Source organism: Acinonyx jubatus, chromosome D3 (assembly GCF_027475565.1).
Source record: "Acinonyx jubatus isolate Ajub_Pintada_27869175 chromosome D3, VMU_Ajub_asm_v1.0, whole genome shotgun sequence".
Classification (NCBI taxonomy): Eukaryota; Metazoa; Chordata; class Mammalia; order Carnivora; family Felidae; genus Acinonyx; species Acinonyx jubatus.
In genome coordinates this window covers 22,572,906-22,600,233 of record NC_069392.1, presented here as the reverse complement: position 1 = coordinate 22,600,233, position 27,328 = coordinate 22,572,906, and the positions used below count along the sequence as shown (strand labels likewise).

Sequence of the window (27,328 nt, the reverse complement as noted above, 5' to 3'; positions counted from 1 at the left end):
GGGCAGGCAGTAAATACTGGGAGCTCTGGCCTATGGTCCTAATTTTGGGGCTCCCTCGGTCTCTCCCATCCTTCTTCCTTATCCACCCTGGAGCGTTTGGCCCTGGCCTCTTGGCCCCCTCCCTGGCCTCAGTGCCCCTCGGGCTCTGCTGCTCTCCTCTTAGATGAGAGAGCTCCACTCCCAGCCTTTTCTCTGCTTCCCCTGGAGAGGGACTGGACATAAAAATGAAGAATCATTCAGTGGGCTCAATGGCAGACTGGACACACAGAGGAAAGGATGCACGGATCTGAAAACAAAAAGTGGAAAAAAATGCAGCAGGACATCTGAGATCTGACAGTGTCCAATGGTGGAGCGTGCATACTAGTGGAGTCCCATCAACCTGGCCTGACAAAACGGGACTTCCCATCCTCCTGTTCTGCAGCTATTTGACTTATTTTCTCCTTTGTAGCAACAGCAGTAACAAGGATAAGGATGTGGGGGCAAGAAAGGAATGGCATGTGGTTTAGGGGTTAAGAGCATGGGCTTTAGGAGACAATCCTGGGACTGAATCCCTCCTTGGTCACCTGCCAAATGTGGGACGTTAGGCAGGTCACCTACCCTCTCTGACCTTGATTTTCTCCTCTGTACCTACCTTGTGAGAATCAAACAAGGTAACATAAGGAAAGCGCCCAGCAGATACTCTAGTCATGGTAAGTACTCAGTAAGTGCTTTTATTCTCATTACAAATATCATGGTCTTACCATCATTTTCATTTATGCACATTCCTTTCCAGACTTGGTCTGTATTCAAATTTTTAAAAAATATTTTCACAATCATGATGCATTACCATTCAATTTATTCTCTTCAAAAAAAACTCAAACAACTTATTTGTCAATATTTAGTTTTTTACATTGCTATTAAGAGTTCATTGACATCATTTTAAAGAAGGGGGCTCTATAACCAACCCCCTGCATTTTTGGTGGGTTTACTTTTGTGTTTTGTTTGTTTCCTTCCCTGTGTTATTTAGCCCAAGCTCCCAGTGTGACAGGGACAGGCAGGTTCTTGCCAATCACTTCCTTTTCCAGACTGCACCTGGAACTCAAAAAGGATCTGCATCCAGGCTCTGCTGCTAACTTGCCATGGGCTTTGGACAAGTTCATTGCCCTCCCTGGGCTCCCGGGTCCCTTCTTATCAACGACAGGCTCTGCCCTACCTATCTCACAGAGGCACAGAAGCACTGTTCAAACAAACATGTCTGCCATCATTGCCACTCATGAGCTAGAAACAAAGACACTCAAAGTCCTAAGTACTCTTGGAGGCACTAGGTCGTACAAGCTTCCTAGGAAATGCCTGTGATAGTCATGTTCTCTAACAGGGTGTAGAGAAGGCACTTAGAAATTCCTGCTTAGGAGTAGTGGGGTGATGGGGCCCAGTGATCAAGTGAGCAGGGTTCAGACTCCCATCCCACCTCACTTGTAACACTTGTGCCATTGCTCATCTTAAACCTTGGGGCCTCCTCAGAGGATTTAATTGGCACCAGGTGGAAACCATTCACCTGGACCAATATACCCACTTTGCAGATGGGAAAACTGAGGCCCTGAGAGGTGAAGGGGTGTGCCGACCAGCACTGTTCTGGATGATCCTGAGTGAGGTGTTTGCAAAGCATCCCTGAAAGGGTGCCCTCAAGATCTGAAATGAGAAAGAACATAATTCTTCAAGGGAGATCCAGTTTGACCTAGCAGTACATTCTGGGAAATTTGAAAAATTGCTTGTCTTCTCAAATCCTTTAAACCAGGATGCCAGTAGGAGGCTTGAACACCGCTCCGAGCGGTCAGGAGCTACGTATGACAAAATGAAGGTGAGAGGGGCTGTGTGAACCGTAACAAGTAAGGTAGGTAAAGCCCAGAGCTCCCCCGACTCACCTCACCTTGCTTCAGGAACAAGAGCTAGGTCTGAGGAGCTCAGGGAGAGAGAAAACAAATGACTCTTGCCTCTATGGTCCCTGGCAAATGCCTCTGGGAGGAAACAGAGTCTTCCTGCTACCTGTCAGAATGGCTGGCCCCCAGCCTGATCTCACCTAATTCAGCAGCTCGAGGGGAAGACACCACTCCCATCTCCGCTCTGCATCTCAAATGCACCAGGAGAACTAGTGCGGCTCAGAGGAATTGCTATTGATTTTCACTTGTGCAGCTGACCTAACAAAACCAATTCGTCAAGTGCTTGTCTGCCTAGCTGCTCCAGACACTCATCCTACCCACGTGCAAATAAATTGCACAAGCATCTACGGTGATTTGTCAAGGTCCAGCTGGGCAGGGGCCTGGATCCATGGATGGACTCCCGGCTAGGCTGGGTAGGATCAGGCCAGCAAATACCCCACCGCTGATCCTCTGTTGATTGGCAGTGTTCTGGGGGGGTGGGGGGAGGCGGGAATCAGGATGCCTGCCAGCTGCTGCCACACTGTGAACCAACTGCCTGCCTACCCCCACCCCCCCCACACACACCGGGAGGAGGTTTTGAGGAACTAGGTCCAAGTGCTTCAACAGGGCTTGGCAGTGACATCCTCATTTGTGTCTTCTGGTCTCTGACCCCCTGATTTTGGAGGATTTGATGGAGTGTACACACAACCAGGAAGTACCAAGCTCAGGTTTTGGCTGTTACTGGAAAGGCATCCTCGAGTCAGCTAAGAGATGGTGATGATACCACCTATGGGGGTCTAGGACCCTATAAAGACCAGGGGTCAGACTGAGGGTCTAATCCCTGTTCTCCTACTTCCTAGCTGTTGCCTGGGCAGGCAGCTTCAGCTCTCAGTGCCTCACCTTCCTCACCTATACCTCACCTACACTAGGAAATAGTACCTACCTCCCTGGGTGGAGGTCGCAGGGACTGAACAAGAGGGTACTGAAGGACCACAGGACCTCACACCTTTATCTCTTCCTTCCACGAGCAGGGACTGGATACTCAAGGGAGTGATGTGCTCAGGACCACACGGCAAAGCAGGGCAACATCAGGAGGGGTTACAATGAGACACAAGCGCCAAAGGCTGATGAGAAGAGCGGGTGATCATCCGGCTTTCTTGCTCTCCTGATGGTGGCCGTCACTGAAGAATGGGATACAGGGGGAGCGGGCCATGGGCACATCATGGATCATTGCTTGAAAGGGTCAAAAATTTTATTTGCAGGCCTTTTTTGTTTTTGTTTTTTAAATTTACAGGTTTCCTGCCGTCCGGGGTAAAAGAGAAGTGGTGTCTTGCTGCACGAGGTTTGTGGGGCTTGCCTTGGGGCTCTGTCCCCATCCCTTTTGCCTGCTGGGGTTCTTCTTGCCCCAGGGGTTCTTCCGCTGTGGGATAAGGCACTGTGTGTTCTGCAAGAAGGCGCTCACGGCTGGCTGGTGGACGACGAGGCGGCCTTCTCAGGGGCTGCAAAGCTGAGGCTGTTGAGGGGTGGAGTTGAACTTGGGGCCCTGGCAGGAGGCCAACTGGTGAGGAGACCCAAGGCTATGGTAACTCAGCCCAGCAGGTCTGGTGCCGCTGCCTCCCGGCTGGCCCTGCCATGGCGGCCTCAGGATGGAATCATGCCTTTGCTTCTTTTGCGGTCAGCCATGGTTCTCCGGTTATGGTTGGCTCGCGTCGCCTTGTTGGCTTCCTTCTTCCTGCGTTCCTGGGTTGTCTCACGGTTCTGCCCGTGGCCCCGGGGGCTGCCGGCCACTGCCGTGGAGCTGTCGTGCCGGTACCTGAGGGAAGAACAACCCACCCCAGGAGATGGGAAGAGCTCACTGCCTTTCTCCGAGGTCTCTGGGAGAGGACACACGGCTTGGGCCAGGAAACCCATGTCCCAGCTTCCAGTGGGAGAAGAAATGGAGACCAGCAAGGGCAGGGCTGTGGGGATTTTGGCCGGTCCTGTGTCTAGTGAATTCTCTTCTCTGAGCCTTGCCTCTGGATGGGTCCCTGGCTGAGGGAAGGACCCGCTGTGGGTTGACCACAGCCCACAATAAGGAGAGGAGGGCTTAGGGATGGGTATGGGCCTGTTTCTTCCTCTGTAAAGTAAGGATAATGATAACAGTGGCTACTTCATAGGGCTGTTGTGAGGGTTAAATTAATACATGTAAAGCACTCAGGGTTTACGTGTGGGCTTCCTAGGTGGTTGGCTGAGCCCTTCCCGGATGGGTCCCCTCCCACCAGAAACAGCGCTTTAAAATGCTCACCCCTTCCTGGCAAGGAAGGCCATGCGCCTGGCTTCTGCTTTCTCCCGCAACACTGCTGGGTCCTGCACAAAATGGTCGGGCTGTGGAGGGGAAGGGAGAAAAAAAATCTAGAGTCATGAGCCTCTCTATTTCCCAAAGCTGTGGTGAGGCTGTGCCTGACTGGATCTTGTTGATGTCTCCATGCTAGGAGTGGGGGAACGCCAGGCTATGGCAGGGTGATGCCCTAGAAGGAGATGCCCTTGCTTGGTCCAAGGTTTCCATTTGAAGCCTCTCTCCTCCGTCCCTCCCACCTCTTTTGTGTTGGGGAGGCAGCTAAAGGGACTGAGGCTTCCTGCATAGGCATGATGGGGCGAGTGGACCATAGTTGGAGCATGGATGACAAATGGGGGTCAGGCCAAGATGGCCACCATGAGAGGCCACATAGGGTCTTGAAAGCCAAGAAAGCTGCCCCTGGGACCTGACTCGTCCTCACTCTAGCACCACCACCAATGTGCTATGGGAGTACCCACTCTTTTTTTTAAAGTTTTTATTTATGTATTGGGGGGAGAGCAAGAGACAGAAGGTGGGGGGAAGAGAAAGAATCCCAAGCAGACTCTGTGCCATCAGCACAGAGCCTGATGTGGTGCTTGAACTCTCAAACTGTGAGATCATGACCTAAGCTGAGATCAAGAGTTGGATGCTTAACCGACTGAGCCACCCAGGAGCCCCAAGGGAGTACCTTCTCTCAAAGACTATTTTATTGGAGGGGGAGGGGTCAACAAGCAAAGGAGCCCAGACTAGCAGCAGGAAAAACTGTGGCCTAAGGACCACAGATAGCTCTTGGTGGCCTGTACTGTTAACACACACACACACACACACACACACATGTACAACTGATAACATTTGAAAACTGGAAGATTTTACATAAAAATCCAGGCTGAACTCTTGCCTGGGAAGAAGGGAAAGCCCTGGAAGCCCTAGGCCTACATTTATGCTGAGGAGCCCCTTGGGCAGAGGGTATGTGTACTTCTGTTCCACTAGTCACAGTCTCCATCAGGACCCGCTACTCGTTTATGCTGGTAGCCTGGCCTGGACACATCTGAATTTGTCACCCTGGTGGGAGGGCATGAGGGGATACAGGGGGTCCCAGGGTGCCACTCGGGTTCAAGCTGAGCAATCCGGCCCTTATCTGTTTCATATGTTGAGGTTCTAGTTAAGATTTCATTTGAAGAAAAAGTTCAGCTGCTAAAAAATACAATTTGCAAACCCACCAGCCCAGATGACCCCAAGGGCCCTTGGGCTCTAACACCTCTGTGAGTTTAAGAACTGGCATCCTGAGCATGGTGGCCAAGAACTGCCTGCCCCTCTCTCGGCCCCCAGGCTCCTGGGCCTCATGAACCCAGCAGCTCAAAGGCTTGGCCCCTGAGCCTCCACTGAGTAGTGGAGGGGAGTTCTAAGCCAGCAACTCTCCAAGTGGGCATCTCAGGCTTGAAGGAGCCCCTCTTCTCCTGGGCAGGGATGCTGGGGCTGCCTGAAAGCCAGTTGCAGGCAAGCAGGGGCACGGTGCTCCCAATCTGCCCTTCAGAACGACACCCTCCCCTTCATCTGCCACCTGCCACTGAGGTACCTTGGGAGCCTCGTCCTCAGCCTCCTCCTCCTCCTCATCTTCGTCCTCTTCCTGCCCTTCTCCAGGCACTTTGGTTCTCAGCACCTGAGGGATGGTGAAGGGCCTGAGGGTTTAGAGAGAAAGTGAGATCAAAGACTAGATTAAACCTGGAGAGGGAGCCTCAGGGAGGAGGGAATCAGGCTGGGTGAGAGGGGGCTGTCAGGATGGGGATGGGCTCAGGCAGCTGGAAAAAAACCAAAGTGCTTTTCAAGCCAGCTTTGTTCCAGTCCCCGGACCCTCTGAGGGTACCAGAGTCTGATATGGGGGCTTAGCCAGAGCTGGGGCAGCTCTGCTTTTATCTGCATTGGGAAATCTCTGTAAGGTTCTATTGGGGAGAGTTTTCTGCAGTTAAAAAGAACAATGTAAAATGACCGCCTGAAACCAAATTAATGCTGCCCCACTCAGGATGGGTTGGGCCAAATGGCCAAGGGAGTGGCGGGGGGTGGAGGGAGCACTGGACCAGGAGTCAAGAGGCCTCGGTTTGGGCCCTGGCTCTACCACTGACTTGCTCACGTCATCAGGGCCTTGGTCTCCCCAGCTGTGTACACAAGAGGCTTTGGGAGAATCGCTGTGCCCCTGGGATTCCGCCCTCTAGCTGCCCTGCGGCCTCACCTGCGGCTGATGAGCTCATCATCCGAGTCAGCATCGTTGGCGCCCACCTGGTTGCCATCGTACGTGTCATCGTACTCATCCTCATAGTCATCCCCGCGATAGGGCAGGCCCTCACCTGGCTGCAGCGGCACCTGCAACAGCAGAAGCGTGGGGCCGAGGGGCCCAGGGCTGGCCGATTCTCCCCCACCCGGCGAAGGCCCAACGGCCTGGGGCCACCTACCTCCTCCACCACCACGCTGTACTGCTCGTAGCGCTGCCGCTGTGCCACCACCTCCCGCTTGTCGTTCAGCAGGCTCCGCGTGTTCTCCTCCTTCCTGGAGTTGCGAGGGGACAGCGCAGAAAACCATGAGGCTTTGAAGGCTGCAAGTGCCAGGGTCCAAAGCACCACGGGCTCAGGCTGGCACAAACTGTGACAAGTGGTATCAAACACTGGCAGGGGTGTGGGACGGTGGGACTCACTGCTGGGAGTGCCCACGTGACCAGGTCCAGCCACTTTGGGAGGCATTCCAAAACAGTTGTTGCAATGTAAAATGTGCCCGCCCTTTGGCCAGGAAATTCCTCTTTGAGGCACCCACCCGAGGGAAACGCTGGCCCTGAGCATTAAGAGGTCTGATCCGGAATTTTCTTTTCAGTGTTGTTTGTAACAGCGAAAAATAGAAAACAACTAGTGTCCATCACAAGTGAAATGGCCAAATGATGTGTCACATCTTTATTACAGAACGCCAAGCGGCAGTTATCAAGAATGACATTCAACTGTTTGTGCTGATGCAGAGAGAATTCTAAGACTTATTCCCAAGGAAAAAAGCAAGCTGCAGAAAAATGTATATGGTATGATCCCATTTGTATAAAAGACAGAAAGCAAGGCAAACAAGCTGTTCCTATGAGTGCATATAATTTACATAAGTCAATGCACAGAGAGGGCTAGTTAAGTCCCCCACCAAATGACAATGGTTACTCCTGGCATTACTTGAACCTTTTAGAAAACAAAAATTTAAGAAAGACAAAGGCCAGGGGCACCTGGATGGCTGTCAGTTAAGCATCCGACTTCAACTCAGGTCATGATCTCATGGTTTGTGAGTTTGAGCCCCACATCAGGCTCTCTGATGTCAGCACAGAGCCTGCTTGGGATCCTCAGTCCCTCTTTCTCACTGCCCCTCCCCTGCTTATTCTCTCTCTTTCTCTTTCTCTCAAAAAATAATTAAAACAAAACAAAACAAAAAAAGAAAGAGAAAGGCCATATGTGACCTTCTAACTGAGCTCAGGGGAGCCACAGGGGACCTCTGGGGTGTGAGGGGCAAGTAGGGGTCCTGCCCTTTTCCTCCTACCCCTGCTTCCTCACGGTGACCTTCTATCTGTTCCACAGTTCAATCGTCTATGTCAGTTTGCATTGGAAGAAAAAGCCCAAAAGTTAAACTCCTGTTATATCACAGGTGAGGAACGTTGGGTGTGGTGGAGGGAAGGAGAGGGACCTGTTTGGGATCAATGAACTGTGGCGGAGCCTCAGTGGAGACTGAGGCCTCTCGACTGTGGCTTTGCAAATCTGTAGAAAAACCTGGCTTGTCTCACACATAGGCCTGTGGAATGTAGTTTCTAGCCCTGCAGGGGAAAATCAATATGAGATGCCAGGCAAGAAAATCCAGCTTAGCTGTGAAATCAGTTTTCTGGAATGTATCAAAGGTAGGGGGAAAAAAAGAAGAAGAAGAAGAAAAAGAAGAAGAGATACAAAGTCATAGACAGCTTCCATTAAAATCTTCTATTAACTGGCTTTTGGTGCAGGGAGGGACAGGGGTCTGAGTCTCTCAGGCTATCTGCCTGGGAGCTTGGGGCAGGTCAGGATTTGGCTTCCTTCAGTAGTTTTTACTAAGGGCCTACTACATGCCAGGGAGGGTACTAAGGCTGAGCTGGGGAGAGATTCAAAAAAGAGGAAGATCTGGATCTGTCCTCACGGAACTCACAGTCCAGTGAGGGTCACAGGCAAATGGCAGCTAACATGAAATGTGCTGAATGGACGCAAGCATGCCCTGGAAACAAGACCCCCCTGGCTTAGGGGGTCTAGCTGGTGGGGGTGGGGGGAGAAGGGGTGGGAAATGGAGGCCCTGTGAGGTGGTGGTCAGCGGGGGGGGGGGGGGGGGGGGGGGGGGAGGGGTGGCATTTGATCTAGACCAGGGAAAATTCTTGGTCCACAGGGAAATTCTGTATGACGCCAGGAAAGGGGCCTGTGCCTGTGGCCCTGGCTCCTACCTGGCTCTCTTCACCAGGCTGGGTGGGGCTGGAGAAGAGAGAGCAAGTGAAGGGGGCCCGGGTGTTTAGTGCCACTGGAAGGAACACGTCTACTCACTCCACATACATTTCCTGAGGGCCTACCAGGTGCCAGGGCCTGTGCTGAGCCAGGCGTCCAAGGATGAATGAGAAGTATCACTGTCCTTTTGCCACATCCCACAGCTCCTGGTCCATCCAGTCCCTAGTTCTTGGCCCCACTGTGGGCCTCTAGTTATATGGCTCCCTGGCAGGGCCAGAGAAGCCTTGCAAACTCCACCCACCCAGGGTCCTGGGAGAGGGCACAGGCAGGGACAGAGGAGCCTGGTGCCCTGGGCATCCCCATCCAGGGAGGTGCAGCTTTGGTCCCATGACCCCCCTTTGGAGCCAGGAAGGAAAAGAAAAGTGAGGGTCAAAACCAGCCAGGAAAAGATTCATCTGAGGCCTAAACTCCAGTCAAGTCTGGAAACACAGGCAACAGTGGCTTCAGAGATTTCTTCGGAGCAGGTGCTTCCTCAGGGAATCCAGGGAATGTGTGGGCTTCCCTGAAGCTGAGTCACTCTTCCCCTCCTCACTTCTTCTGGCCTATCCTTCAAGGCCCAACTCAAACTGGCCCTTAGGGGCGTGACTGCCACCTCTGAACTTCTAAGGGACCTGTAGAGGCAACAAACCCTTCCTTTTATAGGTAAGGAAACCCAAGAGGCAGAGCAACTTTCCCAAGGTGACACAGCTTCTACCAGCAGAGCCACAGTGCTAGAACACAGGTCTACTGACTCAAGTCTGCTGGGGTACTTCTTGAGCTGTGCGATCACAAGCAAGCTTCTTATCCTTGCCAAGTCTTTTTTTAAGTTTATTTATTCATTTCGAGAGAGATAGAGTGAGCAGGGGAGGGGCAGAGAGAGTAGGAGAGAGAGAGTCCCAAACAGGCTCTGCACTGTCAGCGCAGAGGCTGATGCAGGGCTCGAACTCACGAAACACGAGACCATGACCTGAGCCGAAACCAGAATCAGACACTTAACCGACTGAGCCACCTAGGTGCCTCTCCTTGCCAAATCTTAATTCTGCATCCCAGGGATGAAATAAGATGATGACTAGAAATGAACCTGGCACATGCTGGGCTCAACAAAATGAATCCTATTTCTTTTTACTGCAGGACTTATCAGAGCCTTTAATGTGCTAATGTGCTCTGTGACTCACCAAGAAGAAAGCGCACAGACTTTTTTGGCCATAGAGCCTGTTTTGAGGGAGAACACTCATAATCTTCCAGGGTACCACTGTTCAGTCCAAGGAATTTATGGGATCCCACCTTATACACACCGCCTCCTTCATGTAGCTATGATATACCTGCAGCACATGTGCTTGGCCTCTACCCAACAGCCACCCTCTACCTCACCCCCACTCCTAACACACCCTCATTTGGTTCAGGTCTTTCCACCTTTCCCCCTTCTCCTGGAGCCCTGGACCTTGGCCCTGTGACCCAGTTCCCCACTGAGATGTGAGTGGCGTCTGGAAACTTCTGGGAAAGGCTTCCTGGTCTATAAGAGAAACACAGGAAGACCTGGTCCAGACTTCCTCTTGGCACTGTCATTTCTGGAGGTCATAGCTGAAACAGCTGTGGCCACCCAGTGACTTCGAAGGAACTAGCTCGCAGAGATGGAAAAGATGTATCCTTGATGATGAGGCTGTACCACAGGTTAACCAAACCTAGACAGACCTACCTTGCAACTCCCTTTCGTACAAGGGACAGGTTTCCCTATTACTTGAGCCACTGAGTGCATCCTATCTGATTTAACCCATACACACATTGTAACTCAAGTGTGACCTTGTGCTACTTTTCTCATGTGCCCCTTGACTGCCCTGCCCAGATTAGGACAAGAGTCCCTATGGAGGCCCTTGTATGCCCCACCCCGGCATCTCTCCCACTCTGTCACTACTTGTTTAATGGTTTAAATCTTTCCCATAGTCTCTGCATCGTTTGAGAGCGAGGCCCGGGTGCCCTGCTCACCTTGTCTCCCTGGTATCTAGCACAGGATCTGGCACTAGTAGATCACTTAATAAATATTTGCTGAATTAATAAGTAAATAATGAACACATGAATGGAGGCTTTGCCTCTTTGCAATCCCAGCCCCTGGGCTACCCAGCACAAGGAGTTCAGTAAACATTTGCCTCCTAGACTTTCCACCTGGCAGCTTGTAGTGCCCTAGGAGCAGGGCCCGGCCCTCCTCATCTGCCTCTTTCTCCACAACAGAACCTGCAGAGGGTCATTCAGACCTGGAACAGTGGCCACGGATGCAGGATAACATCTCTTGCCTGGGATCTGGGGATGTCGCAACGTGTGTGACTAAGCAGTTTACAAATGCTTCCTGTCCAGCCAGCCAGATGGCTTTATAGCTGCCCTGCGCCCGCTCCCCAAAGCCCTCAGCCAGCCAAGCTTCCAGCATGGGGCCCTCACCAAAGAAGCAGCTTGTAATTCTGCCACTGGGGCTCCTATCGCAAGAAGGGGGCAGGTCCCCCATTGCCCTTCTCTGAACCTTGCTGTCTCCATATATACCATGGGGGGAGGGCAGGCTGTACTCGTCCAGCAATTCCCAGATTTCTGGATTTCATGAACCAATACAATTTAGTAGAACTCTAGGGGCTAGCATAGTGTTGCCAAGAGTTACTCATTTCTCTTGAACTCTCTATCATCACTACTGACTCTTGGTCCCTCCAGTGGGCCTCCATTCCAAAGCCAGGTGATCTTTCCAAAACATGTCAGCTCATGGGACCCTCATCATGTTCCCCATGACCTCGGGGCCATTGCCTCTGTTTTTCACTCTTCCTAGAAAGTTTCTCCTTCCCCGCTCTTTACAGAATTGGCCCTTTGGCCCTTCCTCACACTTCCACTCTTGGTCCCATGTCATTTCCTCAAGCTTTCCTCTCTGGATTGAATCCTCTACCAGAGGTTCAGAAGTCTGCACACCTGCACCTTATAGTGCCTATTATATTTGCAATTTTACTTTGCTTGTTTGACAAAGTGATTAGTGAAAACTCCACAGGGGCAGTGGCCATGTCTGTCTCACTGTCCACTACACCTCCAGCACCTGATAAATCCAGGGCCTAGTATGCCATGAGCACCAGGCAAATATTTGTTGAATGAATGAATAAATCATAAATGGACTTTTCAATGCCAAAAAAAGTAGGAAGGACATAAACTAAAAATAAGTAGAAAGACCTTAAAATTGAGTATGTTCACCTTCTGAAAAGCTGACTTAGTACAGGTCCTTAGTTTTCTCATTTTGCCACAGAATGGAGAAAATCAGGTCGAGGAGCAGCTTCTAGGAAGTACTGCTCAGCTCTATCACCCAGAGATTTGATGGTTGACACATCCCAAGATGCAGGAAGGGAAGAGGGGAACAGTTTAGGTCCCTTTGGCCTTTTGCTATCAACAAGGGGATTCATTAAAAAAAAAAAAAAAACAAAAAACACCCTGTCAGAGTCAGAGCCTACCATATAAGTATCAGAGAACCTGCTCCTGCCTGCTGGGAGCACACAGGTCCTGGACTGCTTGGGGGGACGCTGAGCCAAAACTCAAGCCAGTTCTGTAAACACGGAGTCCTTAGTTTCTCTCAATTTTCTCACTGCACTTACAGAGTTGGGGTGCCTGGCACGCTGAAGCCCACTGCACTCACCTCCTGCCTTTATGCACCCGGCTCAGGTCCACTGTATCTCTGCTGAACACATCAAACTCATCGTTCTGGAAGACGTTGTGACGAGATGTGAGCAGGGGTGTCGGGTCTGGTTTCACCTGTCTGGGGTGGGGGTGACAGAGAAATCCATTCAAGGGAGAAAGGTCAGCTGATGTCTACCTGTGCTCTCTTGACCCGAACCATGTTACATGCATCAGATTCTCTACTCCCCTTCAACAGCCACATGAGACACGATCTAAAAAACCTGCCCTGTCTGGCCCCTACCTGGGTATGCAGCCATGCCTGACACAAAGTTCCCCCTCAGTCCCATGTGCCATTCAGAGATTTTCTCAAAAGTTCCCTCCCTCACTGAACACTCACAACAGTCCTATAACATAGGTAGCTAAGATCACTCAACCTCTCTGGGCCTCAGTGCCCTCCTCTGTAAAATGGGCACAAAGTGGCCAAGGTACTTGTACAAAGGCAGAGCTAACTTCATTCATTCAATAAACATCGTCTGTCTGCGGAAGAAACACCCATTTGTGCACTCATTCCTGCTGCTCCACAGGCCTTCAGAGGAGCAATGGGTCAAACTCAGAAAGGGTAGGAATGAAGAAAGTGAGAAGCTCTGGCCATCCTCCTTCAGGAATCTACTGGAAAGGTGCCAATGACAGGGGCAAGCCAGAGACTTTGGAGCTCCAAAAGGCTCAGCAACCCCTTTGTCACATCCCACATTTCTGATGGGCCTTCCAGCAAGGAGCAGCTGCAATGTCCAGCTGTGCACACTCTCTCCCCTGCAGGGGGCATGTAAGAACCTCCGGGAGGGCCTAAAGTTCTGATGTGTTCCCAAGGAGGCCATTCATTTAAATGGCTGGGGAACACTGCTGTAGGGAAGAGAGAGAAGGCAGAATTCTGGCACAGGTGTGGGAAGCAGAGAAGCTAAGAAGGGGCCCTGACAAGGCCCCCAGAGCACCTTTGGCCAGGGCCCTGAGACAGCCTGGGCGCCATGAACCCCCTCCCACCTATCTCTCCCACCTGTCTAGGCTGCGGTCCAGCTGGCTGAGGGCAGGGGCCAGCCGCTCCTCCAGGATGTTGTTGATCACCTGCTCCGGGTTGTAGCTGTAATGCTCCAGGCAGGCCAGGATGAAGCCCTCACCAAGATCTGGCAGCAGGTCCTTCACTTGGGAGATGAGTGAGTCCAGCTCCACGCCACACACAGGGGGGCCCAAGGGAGCAGCTGCCCCCATACACTGTGGAGAGAGCTACCGTGAAGGAGGGAAAGGCCAGACTAAGTGGGTGATAGGAAACAGACCTCAAATACCACAGGACTAGGAATCAGGGGACCTGGTTGAGTCCTGGCCCTGCCATTCCTGGGCCAAGATCTCAGCCAAGTGACCCAGGTCTCTTGAGTCTCCAATTCCTGAAACCATGTGAAGAGGGAGTGGCTCTATGACTTAGTGGTTGAGCTACTTCTGGCTGTGTGATTTGGGGCAGGGCACTTCCCCTCTCTGAACCCCAGCTTCTTCCATGTAAAATGGGAGTACTGCCTTCTACCTCACAGAGTTGTTTTAGACGGTTCAAAGAGAATAAGGCTGAGCATGGTGCCTGGAGAAGACTAGGCATCCCACAAATGGCTATGGCTTCGACTAATCCTTTTCCAACTCTAACAAGTTAATGGCTGATGTTGGAGAGAAACAGCAACCACCAGCCCTGGACTGTACGGGCTTTGCTCCCCTTTGATTATATTCTTTTTAATGCTCCCCTTTGATTATATTCTTTTTAATGAGGGGGATTCAGTTCATATCCTGCTTGATGCGGCTTAATTCTGTTAGGATTTTCATTTAAGGAAATTCCAAAATCAAAACAACAACAATAAAAATCATCCGTGTCTCAGAGAAGCCAAATGGGGAAGAAGGTGGGAAGAGTGGAGGGGACTGTCATTTTCCAAGGCCCTGTGACAGCCACAGGGCCTGAGTCTAACACAGGAAGGAGAGCAGCATCTGTTAATAGTGCATAGGGCCAGCCAGGCTTGGGGCACTGCACCCAATAGCTCTGGGAATCCCAACAACCTTGTGGAGGCAGGGATGGCAATTATCCCCACCTTAGACATGGGGAACAGAGGCTAGATGTGAGTGATGTGCCTCCAGCCACAGAGCTGGTGAGTGGCAGAACGAGGGTATACCCCTGAGCTGTCTGACCCCAGAGACCCACAGAGACTGTGGTCTTAATCCCTATGTCACACTGCCTCCCAACTTGCAGGGAAGAGTCCTGGGCTCAGTGGGCAATCTGTATGGCCATAGATTTGGCGAGTTCTGGAAGAGCCTGGAGCACCAGAGGCTTCCACACTTGCTTAGTGGAGCCCTGCAGTCCCACGGCAGGGCGTCCAGGCTGGCTAAGCAGTGAAACCAGACGCTGCTCTCCACTGCATCCAAAGCAGCTACATGGTGATCTGTTTAGAGGAGAGCTCTGGGAAGGATTTCACGTGGAAAAAGCTCCATCACTTCATTTTACAGAGGAGAAATGGGGGTTTGGCAGCTGAAGGGACTTGCAGACTCTCTAAAGGCAGCACGGAGCTGACCCGCAGGCTCAGGGCTGTCAATTCCAAAAGAAACCTTTTTCTCTGAGAGCTGAAACAAAGAAGGGACAGGTTTCCTGGAAGGGGCAGGGGAAGCAGGGGAAAATGTTGCTCCAGACACATACCTCCTCTTCCCCTGAGTTTTCCAGATGTGAGAACGGTCCACTGACTGGTTCCACCATCGCAATGACCCCATTAGGGTCTTCAGCCACCGGTGGGTCTTTAGCATCTTTGGCTTTCCGTCGGTCCACCCCTTCCCAAGCACTTTCGACTGCCTGGAGGATGTAGGCAGTCCGAGTCTCGTCCCTGTGACACACGTTAAGGTGTCTCTCTCTCCGGTGCCAGAGCCTTTTCTGCCTTTCTAGCTCTAAGGCAACATAATTTCTCAATCCTGCCTCTGCATCTGACCCTATGACTTGTGTTAGGAGCTATCTGGGCTGTACCCAGTGGGCATTGCAGGTACCAGGGCTGCCTGGGAAAGAGGCCAGACCACGGCCACGCTAGCCTTGAAACCTAGTACCTGTCACTCAGCAGAAAGCAGCTCTGGATGAAGACAGGGCCAGGGGCATCCTAGGACTTGATAATTGGAGGAGCCAGCAGCACCTCCTCTGCACTGACCCCCAGGAGGAGGGCCTGCCTGATGGGGTCACTGCCAAAGGGGCTTCCTGTCTGACTACTGAGGGCTTCCTGCAAAGGGGGCCCATAGGGTATCCCTAAGGCAAGACTGCGCAATCTAGCCCAGCCTCCAAAATGGCCCACAGGCCCTCCTCCCTGTCCTTCCTCCCTCTCTACCACCCTGGGCACTGCCAAGCCAGACATCTGGGAGTTGCCCTAGACTCCCTCCTTCCACTTCTAACCTAGCGCCCCCCGGCCATCCCTGGATGCCAGCAACAGTATCCTCACCAGCCCCTGGGCCTCACAGAAGTCTCAGGTCAGTCTTTTCTCCTCCCTGTGCCAGACAGAGCTTTTCCAAAGTATAAAACTGACCCTGTTACTCTCTGTTTCACACTCTCCCATGACACCCCAGTGCTTGTAGGATAGAGTCCAAACTTCTTAGTGAGAGTCATCCCAGAGCCGTGCAGGTCTGCTCATCCCCAGCTCATCTGCCATGCCACAGCCTCCTCCCACTAGACCCCAGGCCCCCAGCCCCACCCTGAGATCTACACAAAATGTCTGTGGGCTCCTCAGATGGGCCTCTCTGTCCTCCATCCACTGGGAACACTTAGCTCTGGGATTGGCCACCTCCAATTTCTTCTGCTGGTCTCGGCTTGGACAGCCCCTCCATCTCACAGCCTTTCCCTGAGCTTGCAGGGTTAGGTGCCTTCCTTGGCTTTCCTGTCCTCTGGATTTCTCCCATATGACACTTCAACTGCTTGTTTACTTGTCTGTCTCCTCTCCTGCAATGAGGTCTGTGACAGTGGGGCTGAGTCCACGTTGGTCACATGGGCCCAGACACTCAGTAAACGCCTAAAGAATGCAGGACACTACCCCACCCAGCTCCGAGGATCCGAGTAGTCATCTCCTCCAGAAACAGGGGCTGGGGCTTTGGTGGGCCTCTGGGGAAAACTGGCTGACCCGAGTACTCTGGGGATAAACCTCCCTCTGCTCCTCTGGGTCCTAGCAGCCCAACTCCAACCTGGCCAGGCCAGGTCCTGTCAAGTGGCTGTGGTAGGATACAAGACTGCTGAGGCCTGTTGTAGCAAGCTGACATCATCGGCCACAGGGAAGAGTGTGTCGTAGTCCCGGAGGAACCTGCCAGGCAGAGAGCAGATGGAAGGGACAGGGCAAACTGGTCTGCTGCCCAACCACAAATCCCAGAACCTTAGACCATGATGAGCATATGGTAGAGGCTCTGGGATGTAAGGCCTCGTGTGGACTGGTCCCCGCTCGGCCATACTCACCTCTTCTCCTGCAGCAAGGAGCTGAAGATCTGCAGGAACTCTTCGATGAAGCCCTGAATGTTGTCACAGCTGGAACAGGACACCAGGGAAGATGAGTTCATTCGATGCAAAGGATCTATAACTCCCCTCCCTGCTGTCTGCCCTGCCCCTCTGCAAGGCCCCAGGCCAGTTGGAGGAAAGAGGCATTTGTCTCTTTCCCCATCTTTGCTCAGCAACCCCAGAGCAGGGAAGGGGGCAGATGACATGAGGGAAATACCTCTGCTAGGCTTGGGGAGGGGTTCTTCTACCCAGGAAGCTGCTCCTGAGGGCTCACCTGTTTTCCAGGACAGGGAGGAGGCAAATATGGTTCATGAGGATGTGAAAAATCTCCAGTAGCTTCTTCCTGGAATGGGACAGCCTCTGCCACAGGTCACCTAGCAGCCTTTGAATGCCCCCGAGAGAAAAAACAAAAACAAAAACTGAGATTTGGGAGATTAAAAGGCCTGAAGGGAGCTTATTCTCAACAGCTGCAGGTGTCCCTCTCCAGAGCTGAGAAAGCCTCACGAGTCACTGTCAGCAAAGGGTTACAGGCCCTGAGAGGCCAGCTGATTCCAGGGCCGCTTCTCAGTTTAAACAGTGGGTGGGGAACCAGTATGCCAGTTACCAAGAGCTTAGAGCAACAGCGGAGAGAAAAGGTTAGGATGCAGGGGCCAGGAGGCTGCTAGGTAGGGACACTGAAGCTAGAGCTGCACAGTCCATGGTGCCACCTCCTTGTCTTAGAGATAGGGATGTTAAAGCCCGGGGAAGGCAGGGCCTCTCTCTCCCACAACAACGTGCTTAGTTTTGGCCCCAGCTCACTTGCTATCTTCAAGCCTCCTCTTCTTAATTGCAGACTCCAGTTCGGGAATTGCAATTTCATAAAAGGAAGCTAGTCTGTGGAGGTACACATGGGGAAAAGGCAAGATTAGTTCATAAACACCACACTTCATCAGAAAATCAAAGCAAACCACGGGAAGCGGGAAGGCCCATTTCTTGCTCCCCAGTTGTCACCACAACAATTTTCTCCCAGAAACTCCCTGGCTCTTCCCTAAGCTTACCCTCGATTGGCCTGCTGTGGATGGTCCAGGAAAAGCCTCAAGAAGTGACCTGCAGCTGTGGGGCGCCTGGGTGGCTCATTTGGTTAAGTGTCCGACTTCGGCTCAGGTCACGATCTCATGGTTTGTGGGTTCAAGCCCCACATCGGGCTCGGTGCAGACAGCTCAGAGCCTGGAGCCTGCTTCAGATTCTGTGTCTCCCTCTCTCTGCCCCTCCCCCACTCTCACTTTGTCTCACTCTCTCAAAAATAAATAAATGTAAAAAAAAACAAAAAAAACAAAAACAAAAAGAAGTGACCTGCAGCTACATTCCCCTTTCACTGGGAAACCAAAACCCAGGTAGGCTCATCCTAGCAATGAGCTAGAGTAGCAACGAGCTACTCAGAACTCAGTGAGGTTTGAGAAAAACCCAAGGTCACGCTTTTTGTTGGTTCAAACCTGCTAGTAGCTCCCTACCTCCTATGACATCAGACTGTAGCTCCTCTCTCTGGTACATCCATAGCTAGCACGGAGTAGCCGACCTTGCTTCTCACCTCAACAACCTCACACTCACCCCCCATCACAACTCAAATTCAAACTCTCCATCCCAGCGATAGGCTCCCAGATCATGCTTACCCACGTGACTTCTCCTTCCTGGAATTAGGTGCACGGCACTCAGAACATGTTACTCTTATAACTTAAAACACAGCCACCTCTCTTCAGCAGTCTAATTCTTCCTCTGAACATCTTAAGCTTCCCAAAGCCAGAACAGTAGCCTTAGTGCCTAAGATGATGCTGAATTTGTAGCAGGTACTCTATAAACATTTAACTACCGACTGGCTGAATTCTGGCAACTTCTAGGTTAGTGTAGTCCTGTACACAGCAGAGGGTAACTAGGCCCAAAGAGACAGGCTTTACTAGGACCACAGCATGGCACCCAGAAAAAGAGAGGGCAATTTGGCCCAAACAGATTCAGGTGTTGCCAGGATACATTGCTGGTGGGAAGGTAAATTGGAACAACCCCTATGGAGGGCGATTTGGCGAGATCTGTGAAAGTTAAAAATGCACAAACCATCTGTTCTTGTGATTCTACTTCCAGGAAAATATTCCTCAGATATACTTGCAAAGGTGCAAAATGATGTATGTGCAGTTATTCTTTGTAACATTTTTCTGTAATAGCAAACAACTGAAGAAAAATCTAAAGGTCGATCTATGGGGTCTGGCATTCCATACAGTACAATGGAATTCTATCTAGCCATACCAAAGATTGAGGATGCTTTGTGTACTGATACACATTAAATTTAAAAATAAAATGCAGAGTGTCTGGGTGGCTCAGGTGGTTAAGCATCCGACTTCAGCTCAGGTCATGATCTCACGGTTCGTGGTTTCGAGCCCTGCGTTGGGCTCTGTGCTGACAGCTCAGAACCTAGAGCCTGCTTCGGATTCTCTGTCTCTGTCTCTCTCTCTACCCCTATCCCACTCATGCTCGGTCTCTCTCTCAAAAATAAATAAACATAAAAAATTTTTTAAAAATGTAAAAAATACATACAGTACTCATAAGTCAGCAGTTAATTTAAAAGGCAGAGGGGGTGATATATAATGTGCGTATTTACTTGTATATGTGTATTTATATACATATCTCCGGAAAACCCCACATAAAAAACTTAACAACAATGGTTATATATGAGGAACAGAACTAAAGAAGGGGAAAAGGAAGACTTCATTACATACATATATGTATACACATTATATATGTACTATGTGCATGTGAGTCTATGTATACATACATGTATATATAACAAAAAGTCTTCCTCTCCCCCTTCCCTACTATATATGTTCATACATACATATTTTTGTTGTTGTTTTAATGCATTTTTTTAAAGTAAGCTCTGCACCCAATGTGGGGCTTGAACTCACGACCCTCAAGATCAAGAGTCATACGCTCTATTGACTGAGCCAGCCAGATGCCCCTCGTTATATATTTTATACCTTTTTAGTTTTGAACCATGTGACTGTATTATTCATTCATAAAATTAAGCCACGGAAAGAGATACTCCAATATACTTGAGGATATCTAAGAGGACAGAGGTTGTTGTGAGAGGATTAGCCGTAGAGCTGTGTGGTGGCCGTAGCCCCTTCCAGAGAGTTGCGGGGACTGAGCTTGCTGCATTTGCTCAGCCAGCGTTCTTGGCCTCCAGCACAGCATGAACAGGGTGGGCCAGCCCCAGGCTGTTTCTGTTTGTGGGTCAAAGGCAGTGCCACTTGCAGGCAACAGTGTTTTCCTTTCTTCCTCCTCACCCCAAGATGGGTGGAGCCACTCCCCTGCCTTCACTGACCCTTGCAGGAAAGTCAATTCTTCCAAAAATTACCCTCCATTTCCAAAGACCCTTTCAAAAGCAATCTGTGCCACATTTTGAGAAGATGCTTTAACAAAATGGAAAATGCCTGTGGGGGAAGCTGACTGGCTCAGTTGGTAGAGCATGTGACTCTTTTTTTTTTTTAAATGTTTATTTATTTTTGAGACAGAGACGGAGCATGAGCAGGGAAGGGGCAGAGAGAGAGGGAGGCACAGGCTCTGAAGCAGGCTCCAGGCTCTGAGCTGTCAGCACAGAGCCCGATGCAGGGCTCAAACTTGTCAACTGCAAAATCATGACCTGAGCCAAAGTCAGACGCTCAACCGACTGAGCCACCCAGGCATCCCATGTGACTCTTGATTATGGGGTCATGATTTCGAGCCTCACATTGGGAATAGAGTTAAAGAAAGAAAGAAAGAAAGAAAGAAAGGAAGGAAGGAAGGAAGGAAGGAAGGAAGGAAGGAAGGAAGGAAGGAAGGAAGAAAGAAAGAAAGAAAAGAGAAAAGAAAGAAAATTCCTATGATAAGTGAAGATAAGCAGGGTACAAAATCCTAAGAACAGCCTGATCTCTCATGGTGATTTTAATTTTCTACCTTCCAGAATTTTCCAAATTTCTTATGAGCATTTGCCAGTTTATGCCACTTTAACCATGAGAAAAGATACCTTTCTCAAAAAGTGGACAGCTACAGGCCCATCCTAACCCCTTTCTTCCAGAGAGAGTGCTGATTGGTGCTTTATTCTAACATCTTCTGGGAGGCTGATCAGTCCTCACATCTGATTTTCACGAGCTGAGGAGACCCAGGAGGAGTCAGAGCACCAGCTGCCATCTCTGGCACATGTCAGCACTAGATAAATGTTTTGTTGAATGGGCAAGTAAATGACTGAATGGACCAACGGCTGAGTGGACAGAGTTGGGCAGCTCCCAGAGGCTCCTGCGAGTGGTGGGGATAGATGATGCCTGGCAAGAGCAACAGCCAGAGGCCACTGAGAACAAGCCAATCCCCACTGTTGCCAGGCAACATGCAGGTTACCAGGCCAAGCCATGGACCCCTTTCTCACCGCACAAGGAGCACACAGATGCTTGTGGTGCCAGTGGGCAAGGAGGGTCTCTCTCCCTATATCTTTCTTTACTCATATCCTCCTCTATATCTTTCCTCATCCTGGCAGGATCTTTCTAGAACTCCTTTCGAATAAATCTTCCAGGGGCTCCCTACTGCCTACAGAATAAAGGCCCCACTCCCCGCGAGCAAGTTCAAGACTCCTCACAATCTGACTTCTACCAACCTCTCCGGAGACTCTCCTTACCTGCTCCTTTTCCTACTGCCCCAGGCCCTGCTTCATCCCACTCCACTTCCTGGCACTCCCTGGACACTCTCTGGGCCTTCCCACCTGTACTCTGCCTGCCTGGAATGCCCTTCCTACCACTGTAATCTTACTCTTTCTGGAAGGTTCCTGTTCATTCTTCCAGATGTCACTTAAAGGGCATCTTAAAACCTCTTATTTCACCAGACGGAACTTTGCCTCCTTCCTCTGTGTTCCCAGAGCACTTCATAATATGGCCACAACAGCTGGCCCCACAAGTGAGCAAATCTGAATGTCTCTCTGTGTGTGCTCTAGACTAGATGCTGAAGTCCTCAGACCAATTCTTATTGTCCGTTACTCCCTTGTGCCTGCCCATGATAGGGGCTTTGAAAGAACAGAACTGAACTAACACTGCCCTATTTTTGGTTGGTGTTTTTTTTTATTCCCTCCCTTACTGAGTTCTTGGCTAAAAATGGGAAGGCTTCTAAAATGCAGGCTTGGAAAGCCTGGGGGGCTCAGTCGGTTGAGCGCCCAACTCTTGATTTCAATTCAGGTCACTGACCTCACAGTTCATGGGTTTGAGCCCCGTGTCGGACTCTGTGCTGACAGCTCAGAGCCTGGAGCCTGCTTCAGATTCTGTGCCTCCCTCTCTCTCTGCTCCTACCCCACTCGTGCTCTCTCTCTCTCTCTCTCTCAAAAATAAATAAACATTAAAAAAAAATAACAAAAGTTAAAAAACAATAAACAAACAAACAAATGAATAAATAAAATGCAGGTTCCACACAAGCAGGAGCCTCATCTGTCGTCTTCACTGCTGTATGCCCAGGCTGGAAGAGGGCCTGGCACATTCTAAGTACCCAGTAAATATCTGCTGAATGAGGATGCCAACGAGAACCTCTACTTCAGCAATCAGAACTACTACTGTACCTGTAACAGAAGTCATGTTTCTGGAAGGTTTGGCAAGCCAAAGGGAAGATATCCAGAAAGGCCCAGAGTGTAGTGCAGGTATCGCAAAGGTAGAGAACAATGTCTTTTAATTCCTGTTGCCGAAAGAAAACACTGCATTATTCTCCTCTGCCCCCATACACAGCTCTGTAGTGGGTCTGAGACAAAGTTGACAAAAGCCAGTGGGAGCCATCAGGCAGATACCTTGTCAGGGGAAGAGAAGACCAGATGTCCGTGCAAAGCCTGGTTGTTCCATCTCTAGGAGCGCGATCTGTACAAGTTACTCAATCTCCCTGCTTCAGGTCTTGCTACCTTAGCTCCAATGGGCATTGACCCAGTGAGCTCTGGGGTTACTTCTAGGTCTAGGATAATATAGTTCTCTCTTCTAAGCTGAAGGAGAACCACCCCTGAACCTGAAGACAATGCCTGTGGTCCCACACAGAAAGCACATTCCACTGAGGACAATAACAAGCCCATACCTTTCGTACATTTTGAAGAGGATGGAACATGGAATACCTTCTCATACACATCCCTGAGTCTCGTGACAACTCTAAAAACGAGGCTGAGCAGTTGTTAGGATCTCTGTTTTACAGAGAAGGAAACTGAGGTTCAGAGGGGTAAAATGACTTGTTCCCACAGTACTCAGTGTGTGTCTGTCTGAAACACTTGTTTAATGCCTATTTTCCCACAAGACTGGAAGCTCCAGGAGGGCAGCTCATGGCTGCCTCTTTCCTGCTCTATCTACTGTACTTTTAGCACAAGGCCTGATGCATATCTAGGCTCCTTAAGTATTTACCTCTGTCTCAGACTGTAAGCTCCATGAGAGCAGGCACATGTCTGCTTTTGCCTACTGTTTTATCCTGAAGGCTCAGCACATGCTGGGGGCTCTTCAGTATAAATTCGCTGAATGAACACAGGGCTCAATGAATAACACGAATGAACTCATTGTGCTGAACTAAGTGAAGATTAAACTCCCATCCTCTGAACTCTAGTTCCCTGTTCTTTCCACTACTCCATAAATGAAGCTCCCAGAGAAAAAAAAAGCCTGCTGATATGGTCTAAACCTGTGTGATGGGAATAACTGTTTATGGAGTTGGGTAAAAAGGGCCACAAGCATGGGAAGCAGCTGCCAGATCCCCTGCTAGCCAAAAAGGCTGGGCTGAAGGGTAACCTCACCAGGAGAGGCATGTCGCTGGGGGTCAACCGGCCCCTCTCCTCAAGCTTCTGGGGTGTGGCGCTGGCCCCATCCCCTTGCAAACCACAGTGCTGGAGGATATTGCTAAAAACCTGTGAAACACAAGAAAAGGCTCTCTCACATCCTGTCAAACCAACAGCTGGAACTCATGACCTGCAGTCTGGGATGAGTGATCTGAAAGCTGTCTTGGAATCTCTGGAATATATGCTAGTGTTCCCATGAAACCAGAGACAATGATGGGATGCAGGGCAGAGTGGAAACTGTAAAATGGGAAAATGTAAAAATGGGGGTTATTCTTCTTACAGGACTGTGGTGAGGATTAAAAAGATAAAATGTATGGAAAGCCCCCAGAATCCTGCAGATATTACTTGAATGGATATGTTGGGCAAATGTATCATAATAAATAATTTAAGATACATACAGAAAAAAAAAAGAAAAAAATATATATTTAGCAATATATTATATGTTTTGGATTCTCTGAAGATGGCAATTTATGGAAACTATATTGAAATCAAAGGCAAATCAACGGTGAGGAGAAAACGGTCCATCGTAAAATCGTGTAAGTCTTTAACCCATTGCACCGTCTTAAGTATGCTAGCACGTAACTACCCTAAAAGTTATCGTGAATAGTGGAATCTCTTGGTGGTAGGATTATGGGTTAATCTTCCTCTTTCTGTTTTTTTTTTTTTTCTTTTTCCATCATTTCCAAATTTTCTACAATGAACATTATTTTACAAAACAATTTTATAGAACTTTAAAGCTCTTATTTGAGAAACACAGGTATCTTAAACGGGTAACCTTAGAGACTTATGGCTGTTGGCGAACAGCACACAATTGAAGCCAAGCTCTTTTTGTATGAGTGCTAGACAGCCCTTAGATGTCAGTTCTGTTCAAGAGGGAAAAAGGGTGAATTTGAAAGTGTGTGCTAAGGGGCAGGACACAGCGACTGTCTGGAGATGGGGTTGGAGAGAGGTAGGGAGTAAGCATTTCTCCTGGGCTCTTCCAGGAAAGTCCAGGGTTGGAGAAGGGATCTGGGCAGGGCTGAGAGTTGGTACCTGAAGGATGGTGGGCATGGTTTCATCCAGGTCATTATAGTAACTTGGCTGCTGGATAAAGATGTTCCCTGAAAAGAGAAGAGAAAGGTAGTAATTGGGAAAAGATGGTGGGGGAGGAGAGGACACGTTACAAATGGTTGCCAGCATATTCTGTGACCTTTCTCCCTTTTCCTAAGCCTGTCTGCACTAGAGCAGTCCTGGCCCCAGGCCCTGCTGGCACAGAGCTTTGGCCCAGCCTAGAAACTTCCCCAGCATGAGGGAGGGACTTTACTCAGTACAATTTAACCTTTTAAGCACCTCTGCCTAGCGAATTACATAAAAGGCCTGCCCTGGTCAAACCAGCTCGCCCTGATGTCCCCAGGGAGTGATCACATTTGGGCACCGTGCCTTGTATGACAGCATTGGCTTTGGAAGTGGGAGTTAGTCATCCAGGAAAATTAGAAGATATGATCTCTTTGCTTAAGAAACCTGGAGGCTACAATCCAGGATTCTTGCCAGGCCACACCTCTAATAATGTGAGGAGACTCTAAGGAGAAATTTGTCTGGAAATTCTCTTACCCTCTGCTTTTGAATATGCTAGCCATATTAATCCATCCTCTTCCAAGGTGAGAGGCCTGAAAGACATCTCGAGCTAAGGTTACCACACATTTGCAGTTGTTCTCAAAAAACAAAACTCCTTTCCGAATGTTTACTACCTCCGAGTGCGGCTGCTGTGAGTGCGTAGGTTAGAGCATATGGTAACTGGAACAGAAACCAAGTGTTCCGGCTGCCCAAATGGCAAGGGAAGGAGAAAAAATCACAGCAAACTAGGAGGCATGACAATGCAAAATGCTAACACCCTTAAGAAGAGGCCAGGGTTCTTCATCCCACCTTGATCCTAAAGTCTGAGGCTGGGCGACTGTCAGGATGTGCTGAATTCTACGAGTCCTTTGTCTTTGGGCAGGTGTGGCCTCAGTTTCCTTAATGAAAACCCTGCAGCCCTTGCCCCATCTCAAAGGATTTGAAAAATCAATGAGATCAAAGGCCAGATGGGACTGGGTGAGTAAGCAAGTCACTATGTAGCCGGACTTTCTGTAAACACTTTCTTGGATGCCACTTCATTGCTTCATTCCAGAAAACTGAGTTTTAGCAGCTTGAGCTTGCTCAGTGCATCCCACCTCCAGATGGGTGCTGACCCCTCAACCCATAAAGGTACTCCCTGACCATCTGTGCATCCTAAACTTGATGGCAGGGAGAGACTGAACTGTCTTGTCTCCCCACCAAACTCTGTTCTTTCTCACAAAACCCTCCTATCCAAAGGTATCCTCAAGGTCAAGTCAAAACTCCTGACCACAGCACAAAGGGCCATGTGAGATCTGGCCCCATTGGCATCTCCAGCCACCTTCTCACCATTTCCTGCCTTGCATTCCTCTCTCATACCTCTTCAACCACAGAGAACAAACCCCATCCCCTCCCTCCACCTGGAGTGACCTCTCAGAGCTAAGTTCACCCTAAGGCAGGTGTCACCTTCTCCAGGCAGTGCCTCCTGACCCAGGCATTAGGAGGTCTCCCTCCTCACCCCATACCACATGGTGGACCCCACCACATCCTGACTACCTGGCATGGGGTAAGGCCCTCTCTTATAATCCTTCTAGTGCTTAAGCCTGAGTAACAGGGATGTTTTACAAGCATCAAAACATCACATTTCACAACTGACTCTTTCCTCTCCTTTATCTGATCCAGTGACAGTGAAGTTCTGACTTTCAGTTTCACAAAGAAACTGTTAAGAAGTAAGGGACAACCTTCTCAGGCTAAAGCAGTATGGAAACCCAGAGGGGAAAAAAAAGTGGGGGGCGCCTGGGTGGCTCAGTTGGTTAAAGATCTGACTCTTGATTCTGGCTCAGGTCATGATCTCATGGTTCGTGACTTTGAGCCCCACATTGGGCTATACACCGAGCGTGGAGCCTGCTTGGGATTCTCCCTCTCCCTCTCCCTCTCTCTCTGCCCCTCCCCTCCCTATGCTCACGCACGCACACAATTTCTCTCTCCCTCCTTCTCTCACAATACACAAACTTAAAAAGAAAGAAAGAATGTGCCTGGATTGCTCGGTTGGTTAAGCGTCTGACTTCGGTTCACTCAGGTCATGATCTCACAGTTCATGAGTTTGAGCCCTGTGTCGGGCTCTGTGCTGACAGCCCAGAGCCTGGAGCCTGCTGCAGATTCTGCGTCTTGCTCCCTCTGCCCCTCTCCTCCTCTCAAAAATAAATAACCATTAAAAAAAATTAAAAGAAATAAAAGAAACCCAGGGTGAATGGAAGATATTGCCAAAGAGATCAGTGCAGTCCTTGGTGGGGCCAAGGCCTGATGCACTCCTGCTTTCGCAAAGAGGCTCCAAGAGTCTACCTGAAAGGCCCTGCTTTCAAAATTACACTTACTAATTCAGAATTATCAACCTTGAAATTAAAAAAAAAATCCGGGTGTGTGTACAGGGGGATGGGGGTGCCAGATAAGGACTGGGCTTCTGCCCAAAGGAAAATCAGCCAGTTCCCTTGTTCCTTCCTTTTCTCCCTTGTCAACCCTCTTCCTACAGCTGACCTGCTTTGCTCAAGA

At 50.0% G+C, this 27,328-nt stretch overlaps 1 protein-coding gene across 3 annotated transcripts in view; it reads right to left on the bottom strand.

Annotated features, from left to right (window-relative positions):
- Positions 1-684: 684 nt before the first annotated feature.
- Positions 685-27,328, bottom strand: part of ASCC2 (activating signal cointegrator 1 complex subunit 2) — a 42,668-nt gene continuing 16,024 nt past the window's right edge. For 2 of the 3 annotated variants that reach the window (XM_027050871.2, XM_027050872.2), the window contains 15 exons: positions 24,740-24,807; positions 23,666-23,776; positions 22,472-22,584; positions 17,674-17,748; positions 17,150-17,257; positions 16,837-16,905; positions 16,613-16,687; positions 15,061-15,241; positions 13,396-13,610; positions 12,364-12,483; positions 6,657-6,750; positions 6,437-6,567; positions 5,786-5,888; positions 4,180-4,259; positions 685-3,708 (listed from right to left, as the gene is read on the bottom strand). In XM_027050871.2, coding sequence (XP_026906672.2) covers positions 3,537-3,708; positions 4,180-4,259; positions 5,786-5,888; positions 6,437-6,567; positions 6,657-6,750; positions 12,364-12,483; positions 13,396-13,610; positions 15,061-15,241; positions 16,613-16,687; positions 16,837-16,905; positions 17,150-17,257; positions 17,674-17,748; positions 22,472-22,584; positions 23,666-23,776; positions 24,740-24,807 — 1,715 coding nt within the window. In that variant the 3' untranslated portion in view covers positions 685-3,536. The remainder of the gene's footprint in view (positions 3,709-4,179; positions 4,260-5,785; positions 5,889-6,436; positions 6,568-6,656; positions 6,751-12,363; positions 12,484-13,395; positions 13,611-15,060; positions 15,242-16,612; positions 16,688-16,836; positions 16,906-17,149; positions 17,258-17,673; positions 17,749-22,471; positions 22,585-23,665; positions 23,777-24,739; positions 24,808-27,328) is intronic. The other variant, XR_008291924.1, reaches the window with a different exon arrangement.